General features: G+C 36.4%; 1 protein-coding gene across 1 annotated transcript in view; it reads left to right on the top strand.

Annotated features, from left to right (window-relative positions):
• The window catches only part of FBN2 (fibrillin 2), a 240,438-nt gene that overhangs the window by 115,365 nt on the left and 97,426 nt on the right, over positions 1-27,647 (top strand). The window contains exons 8-15 of the mRNA XM_072840875.1: positions 3,107-3,232; positions 15,399-15,551; positions 17,227-17,454; positions 18,415-18,552; positions 23,467-23,586; positions 24,489-24,614; positions 25,472-25,594; positions 27,483-27,605. Coding sequence (XP_072696976.1) covers positions 3,107-3,232; positions 15,399-15,551; positions 17,227-17,454; positions 18,415-18,552; positions 23,467-23,586; positions 24,489-24,614; positions 25,472-25,594; positions 27,483-27,605 — 1,137 coding nt within the window. The remainder of the gene's footprint in view (positions 1-3,106; positions 3,233-15,398; positions 15,552-17,226; positions 17,455-18,414; positions 18,553-23,466; positions 23,587-24,488; positions 24,615-25,471; positions 25,595-27,482; positions 27,606-27,647) is intronic.

Below are 27,647 nucleotides of genomic sequence, written 5' to 3'. Positions count from 1 at the left end.
GCCAACCAGCATATTCTCCTAGTTAGAGGAATGTAGTTCAGAACATTAGCACAAAAAAAAAATGTTTGCTGTGTGCTCCTGGGAAAAAAATATTCTCCTTTATAAGAGACAGCCACAGAAAGAGAAAGCCTCTCTTGCACTAGATATTCCAAAGATCTAGCCTAGAACTTCCCCATTAGGGAAGACAGCCTAAGGATGAAATCAAAGCACTGAGGAGGACGTAGTTGAGTGCATCTCAAAGAAACTGAGAAAGAGACATTGGCTTAAACCAACCCTGATGTCCATGCCATATGGACTTCAGATATGCATGCTATTCATTTTTTGGTTTATGTCCATTTAGACCACTTTTTCTGCTGTTTGCCAACCAAAGTCACCAAACTGATAAAGTTTTAAAGATTTTAATTTTTATTTGAGAGAGAGAATGTGTGCACATGTGTGTATGCTCAAGTTGGGAGAGTGGCAGAGAGAGAGAGAGAGAGAGAGAGAATCTCAAGCAGAGTCTGTGCTGGCATGGAGCCTGACCTGAAGCTCGATTTCATGACCCCATGGTCATGACCTGGGCCACTGAAGTGCCCCCTGATAAATAAACTTTTTTTAAAAAGTCAAGGGATGGTTGTCCCCAGAGACACTTTAGTTATGCAGAGGATGAATTAAACCTTCTTTAAGACTTTGCCTTTTCCCATGAATAGACTTATCACTCTTAAACACACTTCTGTATATCTTGCCAGGCAGTGTATGTTTTATATTTGTAAAGATATACTTTCAAATCTGATTGTGACATAAAATCTTGAAGAACTAATATTACAAAAGAGCTAAAAGCACATATCCTTCCTACTATAAATTTTAATGCTAAGTTTAAATTTAAAGTTATGGATAAATATTGGTTGGGCATGACTGCGTTGAAATGCAGGGTGTTTTGATCCGTCCAAAAAAAAAGAAAAAGAAGTGAATTTTTCCAATTTAGGTGAAAGCCTATGCAAAAATGAAATACATTACTATTGTTCGTGTAGGATCCCTAAATACTTTAGTAGGAGCCTTTTTTCATACAATTACTTGGAAGCTAACCTCCTAAGGTTTCTAGTTAACTCTAAGAATTATGAAACATGGAGTTTTGCACACTAAAATATTTAATATAAAAACCACAAACTTAATAGCGCTCCATGTGTTCTACTCTGTCCCAGATTTTTTTTTCCTTAAAGAAGAAAAATGTTAAGCATCTTTCATTTTTCTACTCTTTGTTGTCAGGGAGAGTATTTGGAAGTAGAGCACAAAGATGTGCTTTATGATGAAAGGAAATGCCTGGAAATGAGTTAATGCTTAAATGAAGGACCTAAGGTTTCTAATTTTTAAGAACTTAGATCAATCCTGAGCTCTTTACGTGCCTTGACTTTTGGTATGACTGTAGAAGATCAGAAAGCAGCTTAAGGTGTTTCACCTGTGTAGAGTTTGCTGCTCTACTGTGTACTCCTCTCTTTCATAGTCTTCCTTATCCTCAAGTGACTGATCAGTGTACTTGGTGATTAAAGCACAGCTCTTCTAGTTTCCTTTCTGTTCTGGATCCATGTTTGATTTTGTTAAGTTGCACCACATGAAGATAGCAACACAAGACGTAGTAGGTCCAAATTTGGCACACATGATTTCATTTTGTTGCATTAAATCTGATGGTAACTGCACCACATTATGTACTTGGTTCTCATGCAGTCAACTCATGTTAGAGTTCTGATCTCTCTTAGGGAATTGGTCAATTTTGATTTGTACCACTGTGCCTTCAGTGGCTAACTGCTAAGCCTCAAATGAAGATATTATTTCAGGGAATGTCTGAATCTTTTAACTTTTTTATATGCGAACATTCCAAGAAGATGCACAGGCTTCTAGTTATTTCATGACACAGCTTGTAGGCAGGAGTAACTTGTCAGAATAAATGGAGGAAAAAAGAATGATTAGATCAATGGGGGAATTCAAGAATAAGTATTACCAACCATTTTTTAAATTGTGGGGTTTAAAATTTCTTTCCTTGTATTTACAAGAATATAATTTTTCCTGTTTCTTTATTGGTACATTAAAAAATAAATTTATCCAACTTAAAAAAAAAACTCAAAGAAACTTAAAAGCTCAGGTTTGCTTTTCTATAATCACTATGTTTATGACTTTTAAATCCTTCTCTGTATTTCATGGTCTTTGGTAGCTCTGTGCCCTAAAGAAGATGGGCAACTCCTAGGCATCTGTGGCTGGATTTCGCTCACAATTGCTCATTTCCTCTTAAATGCATTAGCACATAGGTCCCAGTGAACTTAATTGTAGTTTTGTTTGACTTTCCACCTCTCCCTCTGCTTACTGAACTAGAAGAAAAAATACGTTAATGGTTATATACATGGCCAGGTTTTCTGCGTTAATGAAAGTTTAGAAGAAAGCAGATCTTTTCTGAATGTGCAAGGGAATAGACTAGTCCCGGCCTTGAGTAAGCAGAACCTGATAAGTGCAGGGAAGTACAATAAGAAAACTGGACCCCTCCCAAAGCCTCCCAACTTTGCCCTCTGCCATGTTTCTGTATTATTTTAGATTTAAAATTAATTCCCAGAATGTCATATATACCCATATTCAAATGGAAGTACAAAAACATATCCTGAAGCCAGATAGAAGAAAAAATTACTTGCTATCCTCCATTGGTCAAATAATTAGCGTGAAAATCAGCTATAAATTTTTAAACATATTTAGTTATTCCACATTTTAAAGTGTAATTCCTGTATGTGTTTTTTTAAAGGCTGTAGTAGGGATAATTCCCTAATTGATATAGAATGGAAACGAAAACACTGACATCTTTACTTATTTTCAATTTAAATTGTGCTTGGGGGTGGGGGAGAGAAGGATATAGAGTTTTGCTTTCGTTGGCATTGTTTTACTGCCATGGGAGTTTACTTTCATCTCAGTTCCCATAGATATGTGTGAGAAATTCTTTGGGGTCTGAAACAAGAGTATATTCAGGGTTATATGATCTGACCTAATCAACCATGAGTGCTCTGATACTCTTAAAAAAAAAAAAAATCCCTTGTCCAAGCTGTTTAATGGAGGCCTTTCTCAATCATCTTCTCCTCCTTCCCTTGATTAGACATCGATGAGTGCAACGTCATTCCTGGGATATGTGAGACTGGAGAGTGTTCCAACACCGTGGGAAGCTATTTTTGCATTTGTCCACGTGGATATGTAACCTCAACAGATGGCTCTCGGTGCATCGGTAAGCCTTGGATTTTTGAAGCCATGATACAGAGCTTCTTTATAATAACAGAATAGCCCAAACATGTATGAAGATGGCAACAATTATAAAATCATTGGGAAAAATGACTGAAAAGGTTGTTTAAAATAAATGGCACCACTATTGAAGGATTGATAGACCAGGTGCTCTTTGCAAAGACTTCAGTTTCAGAAGCCATCTGGGTTTGTTTTATGTTGTCAGAGTCATTTTGGAAATGAAGAAAGACTTCCTCAAGACATTGCTCTTGCCCAGTGCTAGAGACACAATGGCAGAAGAAAGATTTTTTTTTTTAAATCTGCCTCCGGAGACAGAATGTAGTAATTAAAGCTTCTTTCCTTGGTATGAATCATGAATGTAGTCAATGTCTTATTTACTTAGAGCTTGTTTATTCCAGTGAAAAGAGTTTTTACAAAAAAGAAATTGACACCTTTAATTTTGTGTTTTAAGTATAGTTAAAGTAAAGCCAAATATATGTGTATGTTTTCCTTTGTTTGGAAAGATGAAACAGTGTTTCTCAATCATGGTCTGGGTCATTCATTATTGAGCAAAGCTTAAACTTAGGGCCACCATCCAACAGTGAATGTGAGAGGTGTAGATCCTGCCTTCAGAATACTGTATTGTCATCATATATACTAGTAGAAGAATAGCAATGGCCATAATAGAAAAAACAGAGTTAGTGGGAGTAAAAATAATCATTACCATTTATGAAATACATGCCATGTATAAGGTACTGCGCATCTATATTACTCCCATTATCTCAGAGCTGTGTGGCTTTGGGGAAGCTACTGATTCCTCTCTGCCTCAGTTTTTTTCTAGTAAATGTGCAATAAAACATTTTTTATTATTATTAGGAGGAGGAGACGGATGTGCCTCTGCTGGACCTGTATGTTACATAATCCTTATAATAGCCCTGTGTGATAAGTGTAATTACTCAGATTTGCAGACCAAGAAATTGAGGTTCAGAAAGGTTAAGGACTTACACAATGGTGCAGAGCCAGTAGACGGAGCCCGTGCTCTGTTACTGCCACACTACACTGTCTCCTTAGCTACTTTAAGGTGGTGGAGACCCTGTGCCTAGATATCAAGGTCTCTAGTGTGAGTGGTTTCTCCAGCACCGTGCTGCCAATCTGCTTCAATAGGTAGGATGTCTCCGTCTGGCCTTCCTCTCCCATCTTAGAGTAATGATATTTGAATAATAGTTGTTTGTTCTTTATAATGCATGAAAGTTCCTATCTTACTTTAGGTCAAATATTTCATGTGGAATATTAAGTCTAGAAAATGGAGAATGTTAACTGGCTTTAGAATCAGTGTGCCCATTGACTCACTGCATGTAAGTAATTCATTTAATATAATTTTGAAGTCAGAGGTCTATGAGAGTTGAAAGCTAGTAGAACTACCTCCACTTGGCTTGATTTTTCTAAAACAATATATGTACACACACATACACACATGCATCAGCTTTGAAAAGGCATGGATTCAACACTGTAGGAGGAATACCAATGTGGGAGTCATCACTGAATATCATTGGCTCATACTGTAGACCCTAGTTTCAGGAAACTTGTGTTCTAGAATATGGCTAGAAGCAAAAGGGAGGCTGGAAAAGTAAGTGAGGTTATTGTTGTGAAGTTCTGGAAATCCACATAAGGTGTATGTATTTTATTATATACAGTGGAATAATTGAAGGCTTTTGAGAATTGATTGGAGTGGAGGTGGTAAGGGGTGAGAAGAGAAGCAAACTAGTTAGAAAAGAGGAATTTAACACAAATACTTCCAAATTATTTCTTTGTATTTGATTTTTTAAAATTTCTAAATATTTGTTTAGTCAAAAAAAATTTGTGTTCACTTTTCCTTTTGCATTGAAAAGCAGGCATATTCTTCATTATATTCCGATAATCATGATTAAGACTCCCAGTGATTTATGGAGGTTGTTTTTCTTTGCTGTCAGATATTTGGTTTACCATGAAATTATAATAATAAGTTCTCTTTATTCCTTGCCTGTCTCTATAAAGTTCTAAGTCTTGACCTGGACATTCAAAGCCCTGTAGAACCTGGTACCAGCCTGTGTTCAAGACTTGTTACTAATGATTTGCCACCTCACCCTCACATTTCTGTCACTATTCTGCATGACCACACTACCATGCCTTTGCCCACAACATCCTCTCTTCTAAAGCATCTTGATTTCCTGACTCCTCCCTGTCACCAATTAGATATTCCATTTCCTTCTTGGGCAAAATTGATCAGCCCACCCATAATATTTTTCATTTTCTTCATTTCTGGCTTTATCACATTGTATGGATACTTGTGCTTTATTGGTTGGCCATACTGTATGCTCCATTGATCCTAACTTATACTGTTCCCTCAGAGCCTTACGTGGTGGTTGTAGAGAAGTTCGAGCTCAGTAAATCTTTTAGAAATGAATGGGCAAACCAACAAATGGATGAAGTAGATGATGTTGAATGTGAGAATTTTGTGTTGGTTAATAACTGCTTTGTATCATTTGGCATCCTGCTGGACATGATGTGGTTGCCCCTGAGTTATAGTCCAGAGTACTCCCAAGATAAGAGTCTGCTTGAACTTCTGTGGTACCTATGAATCCTCATTCATTCCAGGGTCAACATCCTGACCCAGGAACAAAAGAGATCCCCTAAGGAGGGAAGAGTGACTCTCCACAATTATAAAACCACTGTTAAAATTAGGCAGCTTAAAATTTCTTTGAATAATTATGTTACATTTGGAATAAGTATGTGTTTTCCAAACAAATCTAACATTTTAATGTGTCAGAGATCTTTGATTTTGATTTTTTATTTTTTTATTTTTTTTTATTTTTTATTTTTTTTTTAAATTTTTATTTATTTATGATAGTCATACAGAGAGAGAGAGAGAGGCAGAGACATAGGCAGAGGGAGAAGCAGGCTCCATGCATCGGGAGCCTGACGTGGGATTCGATCCCAGGTCTCCAGGATCGCGCCCTGGGCCAAAGGCAGGCGCCAAACCGCTGCGCCACCCAGGGATCCCTGATTTTGATTTTTTAAAGCTGAGTCTATTTTCTTACACTGAATTTATGATTGAATTATGTATATCATGGATGTGTCCATGTTATTTATTTCATAACCATGTATATATATATATATATATATATATATATACTAACAGTAATGAATTGGGTGGACTCAAAACTTTTTCTTGAGTATGAAACTGTACATTATCTGCCCTTCTGTTCTGAGAGTGACATACGCTGATTGCTGCCCCAATTTCTTATTCTAGTTAACAAAAATATCCAAAAATATATCACATTATAAAGCACCAATAAGGGGGCACCTGGGTGGCTCAGCAGTTGGGTGTCTGCCTTTGGCTCAGGTAGTGATCCCAGGATCCGGGATCCAGTCTGCATTGGGCTCCCTGCAAGGAATCTGCTTCTCCCTCTGCCTGTGTCTCTGCCTCTCTCTCTCTCTTTCTCTGTCTCTCTCATGAATAAATAAATAAAATATTAAAAAAAAATAAAACACCAATAAACCACCTCTTTTCTTTTATGTGTAGGAAAACAATTTCATATGGCAGAAGAATTGAGTTGGGCATTTTAATTTTAATCTAGGATATTCTCATTTTACTGAATATAAAAGTCAAATGCCTAATGTAGTTTTATCTAGGATGTTTTATCAAGTTTTTTTTTTTTTAATATCCAGGACAGAGCTTTCTTTTCAACATAGAATACTAACACATGTCAGTTCTGAAAAGAGGAGAAACATGCCTAATAATCATTTTCTTAGAAGCATTTTTAATAGAACAATGTAATGACTCTTATGTCATTTTGGAACCTCTGGCATTATTAGTACCTAATTTCCACATTGTAATACAGGCAGAGAAAATGACTAGCAGACAGCAATGAGTAATTAGTGAGCTGATTAGAGCAGTGAGAAAAATCTGTATGCAAGATGATATGCTTGCTGATGTGAGCCCAAAGCCAGTGGGGACCCCTAAGCAGAGAGACTTGAAAGTATCAGTCAGCAGCAACGCCAGCAAAATTCAGGAAATGAGAGTAAGCATGTAGAAAATCTTGTGGCCACAACATCCTAGGACATTTTCTTGAGCCTTAAAAAAAGTTTCAGTGCACAATATTGTCTTAGAGTATTCTTAAGCAAACAAAACCTGAAAACATAATGTGAAAAAATAATAGAAAATGTTTGAGGCCGTGAGTGATTAAGTGCTAAATCATTTTGTAGGTGGGTGCTATGAGTCAAAACGTCTTAAGGAAATGGCTACTGATGTAGACTTTGGCACACAGGTAGTTAGTTGCTGCACAAAGGGAGCAGGACTGTGCCCAGCAAGAAGAAAGCCATGAGCAAGCCTACAGATGCAGAAAGTGTCTGAGGGGCTCCAGAGAGGGTGTGAAGAGTTTATCTGACTGAGAAGGAGAGCTGAGGGAGGAAATAGTTAGAGACCAAACAAGAAAGATGGTTGAACTTAAGATTCTGTTGCTAAGATTCTTAACTTCTCTGCTGAGAAGTTTCAGATTGATTCTGATGGCACTGAGAGTCCATCAAGATTTTCAAGCAAGTCAGAGACCATAGATGAAAATCAATGGGGGAAAGAACTTGCTGTTATTACTGCAGTTGTTTGTGTGGCGACTGGTGTTGGTCACGTATGTATGGTATTTGCAACAAAACACTTGAGGGATAACCCAAAATGCCTAAAAATGTTTAACTGAAGGGAGAAGGGGAGACAGGGATGCAATAGTACACTACGTAGTGTTTTACTTTTAACTTCAGCATCACATACACCTCATCTGGTGGAACAGGGATACTAGTTTTAATTGAGAACAAAGGTCCTAGAAAGAAAAGGTTAGATGGTAAGGAAAAAAACACTTCACAATTTTAAAGTAAGAAATATCCTAGGAACCACAGTACTCCTGTTTCTTTAATTGTTCCCAGTTCTAGTTAGTCTTGTGTAATAGAAACATGAAAGCCTACATGGAAGTATTTTAGGAATAGCAGGAATCTGCAGAATTCATCAGGGGGAACTGAGTTTGGCTCCAGACTGTCACAGAGGCAGGTGCAATCCTCTGGCATCAGGGGATAAAGCCTGAGACAATGGCTGCCATTTATCCAACACCTAGGATCACTAGAATTCTAACCTGAGCTAACCTTACCCGCGTTTTCCGGCTGAATCCTTCATTTCCAATGAGCAAAACTCATTCAACAGGAGATCTCTTTATTTTGAGGTACAATCCCCAGCTTTTACAAGGTTTTCATCACATCGTCTAATTAACCATTAGTTCTCAAATCAAGCTTAGAGTAAATGTCAAACCATGAGAAAACTCTGATAAGCATTCCATTATTTTGCCTCAAGATACATTTATATTTTAATCAGAGAAGATGAATTGCTTCCTCCTTCACAGTGGGGCTTAAATGAGACTTCATGTAAACCTTGTTCAGGAATGTAGTGAGGGTGATAGATTGTTAGAAAAATAGACTTGTTTTCATTACTTCTGGCATATCAGTCCAGCAGTTAAACATACACCAAGCATCAGAAAGATTTGTCCTTATTGTGAAATAAATATGCCTCATCTGCCTTTGCCCTGAATAATTCCCTATTTCAAGGGATGGTGTGCCTAGACAGCTCTCATTTCTATCAGGTGCCTTTTTTTTCAGTCCAGACATTCTTCCCTGTGACATGTTTTCAACACAGTGCTTTCTGTGTTTCTGACCATGCAGTTTTTGTATGCAAACAAAAGAGTCACTGCTTTGTGTCAAAATGTATTTTGGGGGAGACCTTAACTATGATGCATCAAATTGATCTGTTTCTTATCCTAGTATGTTTTTGATACACAGGATTGGAAGTAGATGGTCTACCTCCCTGATATTACTAGGAGAAACTAATTGTAGAATTTGAAAAAAAGTTATGATTTATTTTCTAAGCCTCTCTTTCTGCTCTCTACTCTCTCACAAATGACATGGTTTCCTCCAATATGTATCTTAGGGACTGATCAGAGATTTTTGAACTGTGTAGAACAGTGGTTATTTATACTTACTGAATTTGAAGACCACTCTTTGATATAGAAGGATGTTTTTTTTTGATCCACACAGGGTGATAATTCAGTATCTCTGAGACATTGCATAATGGAAAAGCAAATGGGTATTTAGTAATACATTTAAGTGAATTTGTATTTTATTGGTCAAAATGCAGTCTCCATATATGGGAATCACAGTAGTGCCTTCATATGGTGAGGCATTATATACCTGCATTGCATGTTCAATGTAAACACAGATTTGTGGACCTCTCACAATATTTTTGCAGACTCCCGTAGTTTGGGACTGGTATAGATTCCTCATGATCCCTGATGAGCACCTACTCATTTTTATACATATTACTTTATTTCCAGTTTTTGGCCTACGAGTTGTTTAAAGTGTATAGGGTTTCCCTGGTTTGCAAATTTTTCCATGCTTGAAAAAAGATGTATTTTCTCCCATTGTTGAAAAGATATATCCTTTAGATCAAACTTGTTTCCTGTGCTGTTCACGTTTTTTTCTTTATTTACTGAATTTTGTCTACCATATCTATCAGTTACTGAAAGGGTTGTCTGAATATCCCACCATGATAGTGAATTCTCAGTTTCTTCATGTGGCTCTTCACGCTTTTGTTTCTCTATTTTGCTGTTATGTTACAAAATGATGAATATTTAAAGTATTATATTTTCCTGATAAATTGAGCCTTTTTTCCAATATATATTGACTCTCTAAAATTCTTTACTTTTCGGGATGCCTGGGTGGCTCAGTGGTTGAGCATCTGCCTTCGGCTCAGGTCGTGATCCTGGGATCTGGGATCAAGTCTCTCATCGGGCTCCCTGTGAGGAGCCTGCTTCTCCCTTTGCCTGTGTCTCTGCTTCTCTCTCTCAGTCTGTGTCTCTCATGAATAAATAAATAAATCTTAAAAAACAATCTTTACTTTTCTCCTTGGTCTGTTTCTAAATACTGTTTATCGATTTTATCTCATTATCATGCTTCACATTTTTGTGAGTGGGTGTTGGTGGGTTTAAATATATGCCTGCTGTGTATTTTTTCCTCAGTCTTTCTTCTTCCTTAGGTTGTAAATGTATCACCTCCAATCTAAATCTAAAATTTTTTGAAGTTTTTTCAGTCAGAAAATCTTTGTCTTTTAGGTTGAGCTTTAAATCCATTTGTATTTGTTTAGTAACCAATATGTTTTTATTTTGATTACCTTCTTTGTGCTTTCCACCTTTTTTTTCCTGTATCACTCTCTCTCTCTCTCTCTTTTTTTTTTTTTTTGGTTCTCTCTCCTCCCCCACACTCTGATTTTTAAACTTTATTGTTTAGAAATTATATACTTCCGTGGTTTTAGTGGTCATCCTAGTATTTTAAGGTTCATAGCCAAAAATTATCTGGATTTTACTCATATCTAAACAATAAAAGAGTATTGAAATGCTCACACTTTGCCCCCTCCCAACTTAAAAAAAAAAAAAAACTCTAGCCAGTTGCCACTTTGTATATGCAACAAATTAATCGTTATCATTGTTTTGTAGTATTTTAGTGCTTGTTTATACATACCCATATATATAACTATTTTTCCTCATTATTCCTTCGTATATTTCAAACCTTCTGTTTAGAATCATCTTTTGCCTAAAGAATCTTTTCTACTGGGCATCTGGGTGACTCAGTTGGTTAGGCATCCACTCTTGATCTCAGCTCAGATCTTCAAGCTCTGCATTGGGCTCTATGCCCAGCATGGAGCCCACTTAAATTAAAAAAAAAATAAAAAAATAAAAAAAAAAAGAACCAGTTCTAAAATTTCCTTTAGCAAGAATCTTTTGGTAGAAAATTCTTTCTTTTTTGTATGTGTTCCTGAAAATCACATTAATTTTCCCTTTGGAAAGATGGCTTCTTGGGATACAGAATTTTAGGCTGACAGCTATTTTATCATAGTGTACAGAAAGGACAGTATTCCATTGCTGCTATTAAGAGGCCAGTGATTGGTTTGAATGTTCCTTAATAGGTAATCTGTGTCTCTTTCTAGCCATTTTTAACGTCCTCGTTTTTTCTTTGTTGGTCTGCAGTTTCACCGTGATGTGCCGAGCTCTGGATATTTAAAAAATTTTTTCCCACTTTAGATTTATTGGATTTCATAGATATGAGATTGTCCTGCAACATTGTTAGAAAGTTCTAAGCTAGTATCTATTGAATATTGCCTCTCCCTCAACCTGCTTTATTACTTCTTTCTAGTACCCTTACTAGATGTATGTTACCTTCTCATGCTCACCTCCATATTTCTTAACCTGTTTTAAAAGAATATTTTCTGTCTCTTGTCTCTCTGAACTACACTGAAGATAAATTATTCAGATATATTTTCAAGGTAACTAATTCTCTTTTCATCCATATGTAGTATACCATTTGATATATCCACTAAACATTTTTTCAATTATGATAGTTTTCATTTACAGTGTTTCACTGAATTTCTTTAAGTCTCTTCTTTCATGGTTTATGGATTCTATTTACCTGTTCATATTTGTCTATTTTAATTGTCTTAGCATATTAAATATCATTTAGTTCTAATTAATATCTAATGAATTGTTATTAAAAATAATTACAAATTGTCAAAATCAGTCTGACCATTCTATATTTGATATCTGATGTTTATCAGCTGCTTTTGTTCATGGAACCTTGTTTCTTTATGTGCTATATATTTACTCATTTATTTAGCCATTTATGTATTTTCTTCTTAGCCACTCCTCTATTTTTGGGGACTTGTCTATGGGAATTCTTTGAGACCTGTGTAATATTAGTTTCTCATTGGTCCTGTTTTGCTTTTGCCAATTGCTTGGTATCCCTGAGAGACCTCTATGTAGTATAATCTTCCTTTGAAGTTTTTCAGACCACAAATCTACTATCAATTGAGACATCGAAGCTCTCTGTTTAAGGAAGAACTTGTGGTTAAAGATTCTTAGGAGAGATTTCTTTTTTATATTTTTATCTCCACTCAGTCCTGAGGTGTAGAGACAGGCAAGTCTCTAAGCTGCCCACCTGTGTACAGTATAGCTTTGTACAAAAGATTACTTATGGTTCTTTGGGGCCTGTAGTTGATGAGAGTTTCCTATTAAGTTTTGTGTTGGATTTTTTATCTTGTATGCTCTAGCAGCCCTGTGGAAGTATCAAGGCTGAAGTTCAAAGTTTCCAGAGCTTTGCAGAAGCTCTAAATCTGAAATCTAATAAATTTTTTTAAATTTTTATTTATTTATGATAGTCACAGAGAGAGAGAGAGAGAGAGAGAGGCAGAGACACAGGCAGAGGGAGAAGCAGGCTCCATGCACCGGGAGCCCAATGTGGGATTCGATCCCAGGTCTCCAGGATCATGCCCTGGGCCAAAGGCAGGTGCTAAACCGCTGCACCACCCAGGGATCCCTAAATCTGAAATCTAGATGTGTGCTTACCTCTTAAGATTCCCATTTTTGGGACGCCTGGGTGGCTCAGTGATTGACTGTCTGCCTTTGGCTCAGAGCATGATCCCAGGGTCCTGGGATCAAATTTCATATTAGGCTCCCCACAGGGAGCCTGCTTCTCCCTCTGCCTATGTTTCTGTCTCTCTCTGTGTATCTCTCATGAATGAATGAATGAATAAATAAATAAATAAATAAATAAATAAATAAAATCTTTTTTTAAAAAAGATTCCTATTTTCACTTCATTGTGAGTCTGTATTTTTCCCTTTCTTTCATGACAGTTGGGTAATGTATTTTTAAAAATATTTTTTCAAATTTTATGCAGGATGTTCCAGTTGGGAGGGACATTCAGGGTAGCTGATCCACCATTCTGCTGGAAAAGAACAAATACTGTCCTATTTAATTCTGCCACTAACCCTGTTCCATGAGGAAGAAGAGTTAAATATAGCTACAAAATCAAGTAGTAAGATTTCGAGGGAAGACCTAAATCTTCTGATTCAAGGATATGGGTTTGTTTTGTTTTGTTTTGTTTTTGTTTTTTCTCAAATTCATTGGTACAACCTCCTCCTTGCAGGAGAATTAAAGAGAGAAACACATTCAACCCACTTTGTAATACTGAGTGTGTTTTGTAACCACAATTATTGTTGAGTTCAGAACTTTCTTATCTACATTTACATCCTATTCTTGAGGAATGTAGCAACTGAGTAAATTTAGGAATATAATACTTGGGGTTTCTGGAATAAATATTCCAGAACTTATTTTCCTGCCTCATTTTTGGGCACAGAAATCTACCTGTGAACTTATTCCCAGTGACAGTCTGTCCAAGCCCAGCTTGTGAGGTTTATGAAATGTCTGCGGTGCTTTCAAGTATGCATGCATGCTTCAAATTTAGTACTTCACTTTTGGGCATACTAGGTTTCTTTTGGGAAATGAAAGGCGGTGTTCTGATTCTTACAGGGAGTACCTTAAAGCCAATTCACTTATTGAACAACAGTTTAGAAGCTACCTGGATGTACTACAGACCATTTGAGAAAGTAAAATACTTATTTTAAACTCTGTATCCTGTATAAAAAAATAGACGTTACCTATTAATGGAATTTTTTAATAGTTTCATCTACATTATTTATATGCAGCTCCTGATTGTTGCAGTACATATTTCTTCTTGCAGTCATAGACAAAACTTCTGCAAAGCTTCTTGATGAAAGTTGAATAATATATATTGCTTACAATAAAGGCAATTTTAGTTTAAGCCCATAAGGCTTACAGATGATATCAGTATTTTATACTTTTGGAACTTTGCATTTTATGTTCTCTTTTGGTGATGTCTTTCACCCTTTATCTACTGTTATGATCCATTCTCTACCCTGCTGCTAGGGTGATGTTTATTATAGTCATGTTTGATCATATTACCACTCTACACCCAATGCTGCAAGATAATCCACAACCTTCTTACCATAACATCTTTCCAGGCCCCATGGTTACAACTTGGTCCTCACCTTACTTTACCTGTCTTTACCATTTGCATAACCCATTGCCCCTAATTCTTGAAAGTATCTTATCCAGCCTCAGGGCTTATAACTGCATGAGTACAGGTCATTCATAGGTATACATCTTCAACCTAACCATTCCTCTGGGTTCTAGGTTCCTATATTCAACATCTCAAATGTAAAAGATTTTAAAGAGAAGCCTTGTGCTAAATCTCCTAATCTTGCTTTTTTCCTCTTTTCTTCCCATCTCAGCTGTCTGTCTTAAGTCAAAAACTTAGGAAATTTCCAAGACTCTCTTTCTCTCATACTGCACCCCCAAGCAAGTTCCCCCTGGGCTGTGCCTTCAGAATGTCTGCCCTCTGACCACTCTCATCATTGTCACCACTGCCACCATCATCCAAGCTACCATTATCCCTTACTGATTACCTTCACTGGCATTCCTGCACTCAGTACAGTCAACAGGCCAAGAGATCTTTAAAAAGTAAACCATTATCTATCCTCTAATTGAAAGGATCCAGTGACTTGTATAGCACTCCACATAAAATCCCAAAATCCTTCTCTAATGATCTTACAAGATTATACATGATCTTGCCCTCTGAACTCAGTCGTCTGCGCTCCCTTTTGTGTTCCTTCTCTGGCCACATTGGCCCCTTGATTTTACACACATCAGGCCCATCGCTGCTTCTTCTTTGAACTTCTCTTCCTTCAGATAACTGAGTGGTTCATGCCTCACATTATGCAGGTCTCTGCTCAGATGTCTCAGAGGAGCTGTTTGTGATCAACTGTCTAGAATAGCAACTATATCAGTCAGGTATTTGGTTAACAAACAACCATAAACTCTCAGTGGCAAACAATACTATGCACCTGCAGGTCAGCTGGGGATTGGATAATCTAGGGAGGGATTGGATTCTTGCTTTCCTTCAAGCTCTGGGCCTGTCTGGGCTTGGCTTCTCGATGTAATATGAGCATATATCTGCTTCATGCCTTTCCTTTCTATATCCCTGGGGTACAGCATGGAATAAGTGTTCAGTGAATGTACAATCAGTAAATAAGTGAAGAAATGAACAAATGTCATAGAAACTAAGAAAATAAATAGGTATAATAGAGGTAAGTAGAATAATCCCCTTCACTTAGCCTCTTCTGATATGTAAAATAATTGACGCCAGACCCTGAAATAATTCTGCCTTGCCTTCTGTTTTCTTCCCACATGTTCAGATCAGAGAACAGGTACGTGTTTCTCGGGCCTGGTGAATGGTCGCTGTGCACAAGAGCTCCCGGGCAGAATGACGAAAATGCAATGCTGCTGTGAGCCTGGCCGCTGCTGGGGTGTTGGAACCATTCCTGAGGCCTGTCCTGTCAGAGGCTCTGGTGAGCAGCTGAGTGCTAGTCCCTCAGGACAGGTGGTGGTAGGAAAATTAGCAATGCTTGTGTACTTTGCTGTCCTCCTTGAAGTCAAGTCATATGTGTATTCCTTTTATGGTCTTCAGTGTGACTGAGCTGTTTCTGTGAGGGACAGGGTTGCATTGTTTATTTGTATCAATTTTGATTTTATCCACTTTTTTAATATCAGAAAAATTCCCGAAACCTGATTATGGCTTGTCTTGGTGCAAATATTATTTAAAAATTATTTTGAACATCAGTATTTCAGTTCAGTTTTAAAATCTCCTGATCTTTCATTTCAGAGCTTTGAGTTTATTCAAATACATTAATTTATATTTTATTTTAGGAGTGTCCTTAATTTCTAGTATCCCAATCCTTGAAGATATTTCCCCTTTTTAATGACTTGAATGTTAAGAATAAAAGGGTAGGAGGATACCTCTCATTCACTTTGCTGTATTAACTAACCGTATAGCTGGGCCATATCAGGAAATTACTTTAGGATAAATGAGAAGTAGCTCCTCTTATTAATGTGATACAAATAATAAATTGAGGATTAAAGTTTATCAATCATATAAAGGCACATCAATATGTTTTGTCATATTGTCTTTATGTTAAATTATGGTATTATGAAAATAAACTTTTTGAACTATGCTTATCAAGATATGTATCTATATGTACTGTTACGGAGAAAAGGAAAAGATAAAAGTCCATTCTTTCAAAATTTCTAAGCTATAAAATATCAAAATTGAGTAATAAAAGCTTTAAAAATGCACCAGTAATGTATAGTATACAATTTTGGAAATTTAGTCTTACTAGTAATATATAACAGTAATGTTAATACTGAAACAATTGCTTAACTTAAATAATTTTCATTTCTACTGACATGATGTTCTAATTCTGAGAACCAATGAGGAAATAAGGAGCTTGCTTCTTTTCTCTAAGTTTTGATACTTTCACAAATAAGGAGCAGATTGAAAAGCTAACTAAACACTGTTTTCTGTTAAAGTCTACATACTAATATCATAAAACAAAGAAAGGAGATGGGAAAAATCTATAGGTATGATACTGAGGACTTTACAAATAAAACCAAATCTACAGAATGAATTACTGAGTGCTTTAATTTTCATCCACTTAAGTAAATTTCTTGCATTCATAGTTCCATCTAGAATTTTACGAGTGGCACTTGGGTACATGAAATCAAAATGCACATATAGACAAGTCTTTGCTTATGCAACTTAGTTAAAATATGGCAAATAGGGGCAGCCCTGGTGGCTCATTGGTTTAGCGCCACCTTCAGCCCAGGATGTGATCCTGGAGACCCGGGATTGAGTCCCATGTCAGGCTCCCTGCATGCAGCCTGCTTCTCCCTCTGCCTGTGACCTTGCCTCTCTTTGTCTCTGTGTCTCTCATAAGTAAATGAATCAAATCTTTTAAAAAAATAAAATGTGGCAAATAGATTTTCATTTTTTCTTCCTGAAATATATCTATACCTTTTCCTGCAACTGCTAGCCTTGAAAACCTGGATCAAGATATAATACCTTACTTCCTTACTTAATCAGATCAAATAATATAGATAAGCCAAAATGTTCTTACAGTATACAGATTGATTTTATCATATAGAAGGCCATGCATCTGTGTTTACCCGGCTTTTCTTTTCTTCTAGAGGAATATCGCAGACTTTGCATGGATGGACTTCCAATAGGAGGCATTCCAGGGAGTGCTGGTTCCAGACCTGGAGGCACTGGGGGGAATGGCTTTGCCCCAAGTGGCAATGGCTATGGCCCAGGAGGGACAGGCTTCATCCCCATCCCTGGAGGCAATGGCTTTTCACCTGGAGTTGGGGGAGCTGGTGTAGGGGCCGGGGGACAGGGGCCCATAATCACTGGACTAAGTGAGTGTTCGCTTTTTGTGTAGATTCTTTAGTTTTCTGCCTTAAGTGATATTATGATACCTAACTTTTTTTTTCAAAAGGTGTGTGAGTGTGTGTGTGTGTTAAAACCCCTTTCAGGTTCTAAAATATAAAGTAGTAGTAAAAAATTCTTAGGAAAATATTATTTTTCTGTTCCATAAACTTTCTAAATTGGAGAAAAGAAGAGTGACCCTCTTTGAAAATAAAGATGAGAGCATGGTCATACTCCAGTCCAGATGACGCCATTAAAGAGCATGTTTTTGGTTCCAGTGTATTTCATTTGGCTGTTTGGAGTTGCCCTATTCATACACCCCTTGAATTATTTTCCAGAACCATTTCTCAACTGAGATAAACTGAACAAGTCTTGCTCTGTGCCTATCCAAATATTTTAATGAAATATCTTTCTTTTCCTCACCCTTTTTTTTTTGTTGAATAACTTGGGCTTCAGGCCAGAACTGGCATTGGTGTACTTGACATTTAAGTTCGTTCTTTTTGTAAGAACTGCTCTTGCTAATAATATTTAATGATGTCCTACAGTGTTATGTTTATTCTTTTTGGCATATAGCCTATTTGCTATATCTGAATATTCAGCACAGTTACGAAAGAAAGAAAGAAAGAAAGAAAGAAAGAAAGAAAGAAAGAAAGAAAGAAAGAAAGAGAGAGAAATGGAAAGCATTCAAATGTACAGTAGAACATTGCTGAAATTTTGAAAAGACATCATTATGGGCAGAGTTTCCAGATGTATAACTTAACAAATGCACATTACAACCATGTGTCTCAGGAATTGTTTTTGGATCCTCAACATTCAAGTTTTAATAAAATAGAGAATAATGTGAACCTTTGATATGTACACCTAATGAACAGACCTTTTAAAAATTAACTTTAATAAAAGTGCTGCATGTTGTAATGCTGAAATACCATTTTTGCTTTGATTTTCTGTAGCTATTCTGAACCAGACGATAGATATCTGTAAGCACCATGCTAATCTCTGTTTAAATGGGCGTTGCATACCTACTGTGTCTAGCTACCGATGTGAATGCAACATGGGATATAAGCAGGATTCAAACGGGGACTGCATAGGTAAGCTCATGATTCTTTAATCCTTCATTTTTTCATAGCTTTAAGACTGTAGAGACAAATTAGAGTGAAAATCATTTTAAAAGAAAGTCTTCTGAAGCAAAGCTAATTTCCAAGCTGTCTCCTGTGTGCACCTCCTGCTCAAATAACCCCCTTTATGAATCTCTCATTTTTTCCTGACCTGTATATTATGATTTCTGTGTCTGCCTCCCTTTCTCCTTCCTTCTTAGCTGAGCAGCACTAGGTATATGGTGGTCATTACCATGCTGAGGAAGGTGCAGATTGGGACCAGATAGGTGAGGAGTCAACATGTCCCAGGTGAGGGATATGTTGAGTGTTAGGTATCTAGGGCATTGCGTTATAAAGGTCTAAAGCTAAGAGAAGTGTTCAGAACTGCAGTTATAAATCAAGGCATCTGTGATGTACAAGTGGCTGTTAGAACTTTGAGGGTGAGTATTATCACCCAGGCTGAACCACAGCAAGAGTGGAAAAATAATAGTAGTACTGTGGCTAGAACCCTCTGCCACAGCGACAGAGTCCCACTAAAGAAAATTTGCTGATACCATTGATGAGATAGCAAAATAATTCCAGAAAGTATTATGTCTTTGAAGCTATGCAAGGATACCCTTTGAAAAGTAGTGACAAGTATGAAATGTGGCAGAAGAATCAAATATAATGAGGGCCGAGAAAGCTATTGGATTTTATGATGAAGAGGGTTTTGATGACCTCTTGAGAGTAGTTTTAGTTTAGGAGTAGTTTAGCAAATGATAATGTATATGCTTTGTAATTAGCATAACCCTAAATACCTGATTTGGATTCCGGTTTTCTGTCATATAGATGAACAGGAACAGAGAGTATCAAATTTTACCAGGATAAACTGAAAAGCTTTAAGTGTACTATGATTATGAAGGAAAATGTGAGCCAAATATGTTTTGGAAAAACTAATCATTCTAAACTACATACAGTTGAGAACGATTAAGTAACCTTTAACTCACGATCCTTGCAGTTACACAGGTTTTGCACTGCACAACTATAAAGGGACCATTCACATAATGGTCACATTTATGTATAAATGTCGCACCCCAGGGTTATTTAGGGTATAACCCTATGCAGCAGCCCTGGCTTATCTGATACTACTGGATGTTTGTTTAAGTGATAGACCGGGGTGGGTGGGGAGTGGAATACCATGAAATATGGATATATTTATTATTATGTGACTTGAAATTGACTTTCCTACCAGAAAACATGATTATAAGTATACAATATATAAAATATCTTCTCTCATACATACATATAAAATTACAGTGTATCAAACTGAAATTTGATTCTTTTATTATTATTAATATTTGCATTCATATGTCACTTCATGGTGCACTAACCAGTAAATAAAAGTAGGCCAAAAGTTTAATCTTTTCTGCAAAATAGCCAAAGACCACCATTTATTTCATATAAGCATCCACGTGTGCTTTTTTCTACCTAATAAAACAACTGTACTCTGGGGGATTTTGTGAACCATTGATATAAAATGAACTATCTTTAAGGATCACAAATTTTGTTTCTGGAGTCATTCTTCCAACCAGCTTCCTCAACAAGGGTTCCTTTAGCAAATTTAGTCCTGCAGAAAGTGATTTCAGTAACCATTTTTTCAATTTTTCCAAGGGTGATGCACAGGTAGTATAACTCCAGATGCAGAGGATGTGAGCTAATCACATAAAGTGAATGTCCAAAGGTAATAATAGGTCCTTATTTTTCTGAAACTCATGTGAGAAGGGCTGCTACGGATCCTTTCATAAACTGTCTAAAGTAGCATTGGGATTGCATGTCTGTACAGTTAATGTGTTAATATATCTCAAATTTGTGTATTTTACCCAAGCAGTGTTACAAACAGTTGCATTCTAGATTGATCTCATCCTCCTGTCCTGCAAAGTTAAAACCCAAGTGAAGTTTAGGTTTATTTATTATTTATTTAGATTTATTTATTTATTTCAGAGGTTGGGGGAAAGAGAGAGTGAGTGAACAGGGGAGAGAGGCAGAAGGAAAGGGAGAGAGAGTCTCAAGCTGACTCTGAGCTAAGCCTGAAGCCTAATGTGGTGCTTAATCCCATGACCCCGAGATCACGACCTTAGCTGAAACCAAGAGTCGGTTGCTTTAATTGATGGAGTCATCCAGATGCCCCAGTTTTTAGTATTTTTAATTCAGTACTCTGTATAAGCTTGAGGTTATAAATAATAAGGTTAGGATATCAGAAAAAGTTAAAAAGATATAAGTTATCTAGTGTTTTAATTTATAGGAGTCCAAGATAAGAGTGGTAACTAATTTGTACTGTTTTGAGGAATAACAAATTGCCCCTGCTGTTTGGGAACTTGTGTTAGATACTGATGAAGTGTCATAACGTGAAAAGATAATAACTCTATTAAAGGATCACAGAGAAAGAAAATAAAATCACATCCCTTTTGCTATTATAAGAGGTAGTCCTGAGACCTAAAAATGTTCTGTTTACTCACCATGTTTTTCTCTCCTTTTCCTGCTATCAAATGTATTTCTGCAACTCTTTTATGTCTACATAAGACAAACAACTGTTAGCAATAGGATTTGACTCAATTCACATCATTCTGTTTTGGGATAGTAAGAAATAATTCCTGTTTCTTTTGGGCCAGAGGTAATCTTAGAGCCCTTGCCAATTAAGTGTTGGCTAAATTGGAATATAAAATACTTGAAAAGTATTATTATTCTTTATTATGATTTCTATTATTAGTAGCATTTTATAAGAATACTATCCTTACGCCAACACCCAACAGTATCTGAGAATGTAACCATTTTGATAATCAACCTCTTTCAATTATTTCACTTATTTTAGGAGTTTAAAAATCCTGTGAATTTTGCTTAAGAATACTCAGTCCCAATAGGAAGAAACTAAAGTGCACAGACTGTAATGTTTAAGTACTCCCATTCCTCTACACAAGGCAAAACAAAGGTGATCATTTGGAAGTACTAGGCTGTGACACCTCAGAATCAGGAGCCATGAAGTGTACATTTCATAACATGACAGTGGTTATTTGTGATTAGTCTACAACTTAAAATCTTACAGTAATCCTCCAAAACAAATGGGATTTGAAAGTCATGTATTTTAAACGCACTAATAGTTTTTTGGTGAGTGTTTTCACTTCTAAAGAAGAAATAAGTCAGTGAACTACTCTATCTTTCTGTCACCCTTGGTGTGATCTCTAAGGGGCTAAGGAAATAGAAATGAATTATGACTGTAATGGCAAAATAATTAGCAGAGCTGTCCTAGCACTGAGAGGCCTTGGAAACAGGTTCTCAAGGAAGGAAAAGGCCCTGAAAAGTAACCTTCCTGGAAAGTTTACCTCAAGAGACGGGGTTGGGTGCATGGTGTCATGTTCTTCACTAGAATTGAGTTTTACAGTGAACAGCTTTACAAGCAAGCTTCTGAAACATGTTTTTAGTTGTTGCATTTCAATATTACCAGAGAATTTAAGTAATTTTCAACTGCAAACTCAAGGTGATAATTACTATTCGAAAATCCAAAGTATACTTTATATGCTTGCTAATGCTCTGAACTCTGTCTTTTCTCATTTTGCTTCATTCCTTTGGCTCAGTAGAATTGATGTTATCAACCAAAAGTTTAAATGTAAGTTAATCTTAATGGGCTGAAGGCGCCCTTGGATGAATTGAAAAAGCATTTAATCCTGTTATTCTCTGTTGTTTTGATTTAATTTGCTATGAGATTTTTTTGTTCCCCTCCTTTACCAGAGAGGGCTTAATTGCATTTAGTCTGAATGTTTATATAAATGAGGTTGGTGAGTTTGATAGATTACAGTTCCTTTTTTAAGAACATCTGTGAAAGCAGTAATCTGTTTATTAAAATGGTAAACCTGTGAATTCATTTGATTGTTGTGCTCTCCAATTTAGCTGAAATTGTATATGTTAATAGCTTCTACATGTATATGAAATGGCAAGTCATTATGCCCTCACCAGCCAGCAAAGTTTTCAATTTACTAGCATTTAAAATTATATTTAGTGGGCATTGCTGAGAGGAGATGAATTTAACTTTTTCTGACTCTGGCATGTGTAATTTGTCTGGACTCTGAGCAGTCCAAACTGTTCAGTCCGCCATTTGGTCTTAAAGTCCCTGAATTCTGCGATGGGTTTGCATTTAATCAAGCCTTAGGAGAGCTTGAATGAAAAACAGTAATGTTTCTCACATTTAGGATCTGAGCTAGTATTTGCATTGAACTTGGTTTATGCAAAAATTTCCTGTGTAAGATCCTAAAGAAACCCAAGGCTGCTGAATGTAATAGACTTTGTTTAAATTAATTTCCATTTTCTATTCCACCTTCTGTTATATCAAACAACCAAGCCTCAGTGCATATATAGTTACATACCTAATTGAGGACATAATAAAGAAATTCTACAATCTGTCAATTTTTTTCTTTAAAACTAATGAAAATGACAGCATAAACCTATAAATATATATCTTTGAACATCTTTCTTGGGTTTCCAATACTGTACAAGGCTTTGAGGAGACTGTTAACTTGCCCAGATTGCTATGTATAAGTGTTAGAGCGTTTTATAACTCATGGCTGTGTGTTTCCAGAGTCAGCTTAAAAAAAAATCTTTTCAGAGTTTTTAATCACTGTGCATTTTTCAAAATGAAAAATCATTATTTCTTGATTAAAGCAAATTCCTTTATGCTTTCCAATATGCAATATTTTTGTAAATCTCTAGACTGGCCTCTGTATTTGAAGAGAGGAATTTTCATTCATTTATAAATACTCCACTCTTTAGACTATTACCACTGACTGGCCTTCTCTCAAATTTGGGAGGCCTAAATGTACTTTAAACAAACATTTCTAGGAATGGAGTGAAGTCTGTAATGGTTTCTTTTGCTGCTCACAGATGTTGACGAATGCACATCAAATCCCTGCACTAATGGAGATTGTGTTAACACACCTGGATCCTATTATTGTAAATGTCATGCTGGATTCCAGAGGACTCCTACTAAGCAAGCATGCATTGGTAAGGCAGTTTGTGTTCACATATGAAAATGTTCCATGAAATATAGTGACCCGGGCTGTTGAGGTTAAAAGTAAATTTATTAAAATAAGACGTGGAATGAAGTAAGTGCTGTTGCATTACTACAGATTTATTTTATACTCCCCTCAGATGTGCTTCCTTTATGCATGAACACTGTTTGCATGTATAACCCTGGCAACATGATATCGGACTTTGCAGAAAATTCAGTTTGTCTTCCTTCCTTAGAACACCGCTTCCTTTCTCCAAGTAACATCGGTAGCCTTCCTGCTCTCTGATTAACGGAGCTTAAGATTTATAGGCGTTTTCAACTACTGTTTTCTTTGAACCTCACATATACTCCAACACCAAGTCAGGCCTCATCTTGATTCACAGTTTGTTGCCATACTCCCCGTCCACCATCCTCCACACTCTCTCACTGCTAATTCATTGCAGAATTCTTTCTGTAGATGACTCTGCTTATCTTCTTTTTCATTTCCTACTCACCCATGACTAGTTGCTTGGCTAAGCTTGCCTAGCAGTCTTCATCATGTTGCTCTTAACCCAGGTAGTTTGAAGTTATTGTGTTCTTACTCAATAGCTTTAGATATCTTCTAACAGTGTGTCCAAAATATTTGCACCAGTCTTTGTACTGCACTGTCCACCCTCATCTAGCCTCCCAGCACACCCCATCCCATTTTTCTCTTTCTTTTCCTCTTCAGCTGCTACAAGTCAAGACTATAAAAAAAAAAAAATCTGGTGACAGATGGAAGTTTGTCTAAAGAAGCAACATGATCTTAGATATTACATGTAAAAAATTGAATATTGAACATCACATTTATTATCTTACTGTTTTTATCTGTGGTTATTGTAAAAGAATAATATTTGGCCATTTTTCATTGTCCCAGATATTGATGAGTGCATCCAGAATGGGGTTCTTTGTAAAAACGGCCGGTGTGTGAACACAGATGGAAGTTTCCAGTGCATTTGCAACGCTGGCTTTGAATTAACTACAGATGGAAAAAACTGTGTTGGTATGGAAATTGCCTGCCCCCTTGCAAAAGATTTTTAAAGGATATACATTTTTATTTAGAACCGTATATACTACTTCTGTGAAAGCTTACGCAACACACATATAAGAATACTTTAGATGACTTAAGTAAAATACAAATGCATTTAACACAAAACAAAGTCAAAGGATGGATTGTTTAGAAATGTTATAACAATGAATAATTTCCTGCTTCTGGAAATTTTCTGTGTGGTATATGTTTAATTATAAGTAGTGGTTTTTCTTGGTGGTAGTTTTAGCACCTACAGAATTTTACATTTTGCCATTACAACACCAACAGATTAGAAAAGGTCTCCTCCTGACCTCCAGTCTGGGGGAATATAGAAATGTTTGGCATATGTGATAAACAAATCTCTAAATTTGAGGTCCTGGTGACGTCTGGCAGTGAAGTAGATACCGGCATCCCACAGAAATACTCTATTCACACAGCAACACATTGTATTTCACCCACTAATGGAAGTCCAGATCATTCCACTTGCATTGACATTTATCATTGCTGTATTCTCCCTTACGGAAGAAACTCCCCCCTGAAATCATATAAGCATTTTTGCTAATCAAAGTAAGGCTCTTTTCATGTGGCTTTAATAACAACTAAGCACAACATTTACTTAATTTTTTTCCTTTATATATATTCCCTTGTACTAAAGGTCCTTCACATTCTCCACCCTCTTTGCTCTCACTTGGTTGGCATTCACATTAGAAAAAAAAATCAATGAGCACATGGTTCATTTATGTAGTGGAATATGATTGGTGGTTATTTGTGGAAGGAGAGGGAACCAGTTCCCCCAAGGCCATGGTGTAAGTCATTCTGCTCTCCTGCAGATCATGATGAATGTACAACTACCAACATGTGTTTGAATGGGATGTGCATTAATGAAGATGGTAGCTTCAAGTGCATCTGCAAACCAGGATTTGTCTTGGCTCCAAATGGGCGTTACTGTACTGGTATGTATGGCTTTGAGATAGGAAAGTAACCATGATTGAAACCATCTTTTTTATTTGAATGAATCATGCAAGAATTACTTCAGTTTCTTCATGTGGATTTCATATTATTCACATCTCTTTCTAATTCAGTAAGGCAGGTGTCTAAAGCTTCCTAGAAAAACACACATTGTGGTCTAGGGAACAGTAATATCTTTACAAAAATAATAATGGTGTAGGAAAAATTAAGGGAATGACAGATTGGTTCTAGCAAGTCAGGAAGAGACAATGTAGAAGTAATTTCTCTGTACTCTTTGCCTAAATAAAAAAGAGGAAGAAAAAATCTTGAAAGGTTTTTATTTCTGTGCTCTGAGAACTAGATTTTCCACTATCATTCATTACTTGTTTTGTTATTACATATTTTCCATAAACTAATCTAAAAATCATTATATCATTATCTAAAAATCTTGTATTGACTAACTGAAGAAATAATTTGAATGTTCCTGTCAGTTTTATTTATGAAGCCATTTTGAAGACTAAGCTCTAGCAATAATTTTAGTAAGCAAAAGAAGTGCCTCTTGGAAATGAATAAGATTATATCTAGTTTATACTCAGAATTTAGTAAGATGGAGCAAATTTTGCTTTTTTTTTTTTCAGTTTTCTCCTTTTAGATGAAATCAACTCTTTGAATCCTTTCTACCTTCAATTGCACAAACTTATCTGAATACCAAGTAATACTTATAGCCAATTCCTGTAATTGCAATGAAATTCCAAGAGAAAGAGAGTTGAAAAGAGAAAGATCAAGACTGATTTTTGTGTTTCTGAATAAAAAATAGTGTCTTGACTATTCGAGAAAGGGGAATATACTATTCAATAAAAATGTTGTAGTTTTTTTATTTCAACTTATGACTGAGATGTCTCAAGGTTAGCTGACTTGGATTTAAGACAGGATTTGAATTTTGTGTTATGTTCCAGGGTGTAGTGTTACATTACAGCATGTAACTTTATTTTAGCATTGCCTAAGAAACTTACATACACATGTAAATATGACCTCAACAGTTTCTGTTGTCTTGGAATTTTTTAATTTATTTCCTTACTATAGATACTATAATCTGCAAATCTTAAAATGTTCGTGATTTGGTGGCCTGTGTTGAAGACTATTTTTGCCTTTCAGGGAAGCCATTCATTGTTGGGTTATATTTGATTAAACTCGAGCAGGTTGAAAATTAGGTCAGATGCCCCATGGGGCCCCTGGGTGTCTCAGTCAGTTGAGAGTCTGACTCTTGATTTCAGCCCAAGTCATGATATCAGGGTGGTGAGATCGAGCCCCACATTGGGCTCTGCGCTCAACACTCAGCGGGGAGTCTGCTTGAGATTCTCTCTCCCTCTCCCTCTACTCCTCTCTCCCCACACCCTTGCTCACTCTTTCTCTAAAATAAATGAATAAATCTTTTTTTAAAAAAAGAGAGAGGGAGAGAGATGGTCCCCTATTTTGTTACTATGAAAGGATCAACTTAATATTCAAACAGCATCTCTCTTTATTTGAATTTTATGTAAGTGTAAATAAAAGGTAATGACAAACATTTACCTTAGTTTTAAGAATGGGTTTCATTTAATTAACTTGAATTAAGTATAGTTTAATATTCAATGAAATTGGCAGATAAATAATGAAAAATGAGTGTGTGAGGCTCTTTTTTCCCCCTAATCGGTAAGGTTTCAGTCATTCCCTCTGAAAATGTGTTTGAAAGAGTTGTATCTAGATAAAAGATTTGTTATCACATCTGTGTGTCCTTCCACAAATTATACAATGGAAAACAAAAGGTTGACAGTCTAGAGTGGTGACAACAGATGAACTCTGTAATAATATTAAATTTACCCAGTAATGGCCTGGGTTGTGCTTCTCTCTGGGCAGATGTTGATGAATGCCAGACCCCGGGAATATGCATGAATGGGCACTGCATCAACAATGAAGGGTCCTTCCGCTGTGACTGTCCCCCAGGTCTGGCTGTGGGTGTAGATGGACGTGTGTGTGTGGGTAAGTGAACCATTCTGTAATGTCCCCAGTGTCCAAGTGATC

The sequence above is a fragment of the Canis lupus genome, chromosome 10 (assembly GCF_048164855.1).
Source record: "Canis lupus baileyi chromosome 10, mCanLup2.hap1, whole genome shotgun sequence".
Lineage (NCBI taxonomy): Eukaryota > Metazoa > Chordata > Mammalia > Carnivora > Canidae > Canis > Canis lupus.
The sequence above is the reverse complement of the archived record's forward strand: the minus strand, read 5'-3'. Positions and strand labels throughout refer to the sequence as shown.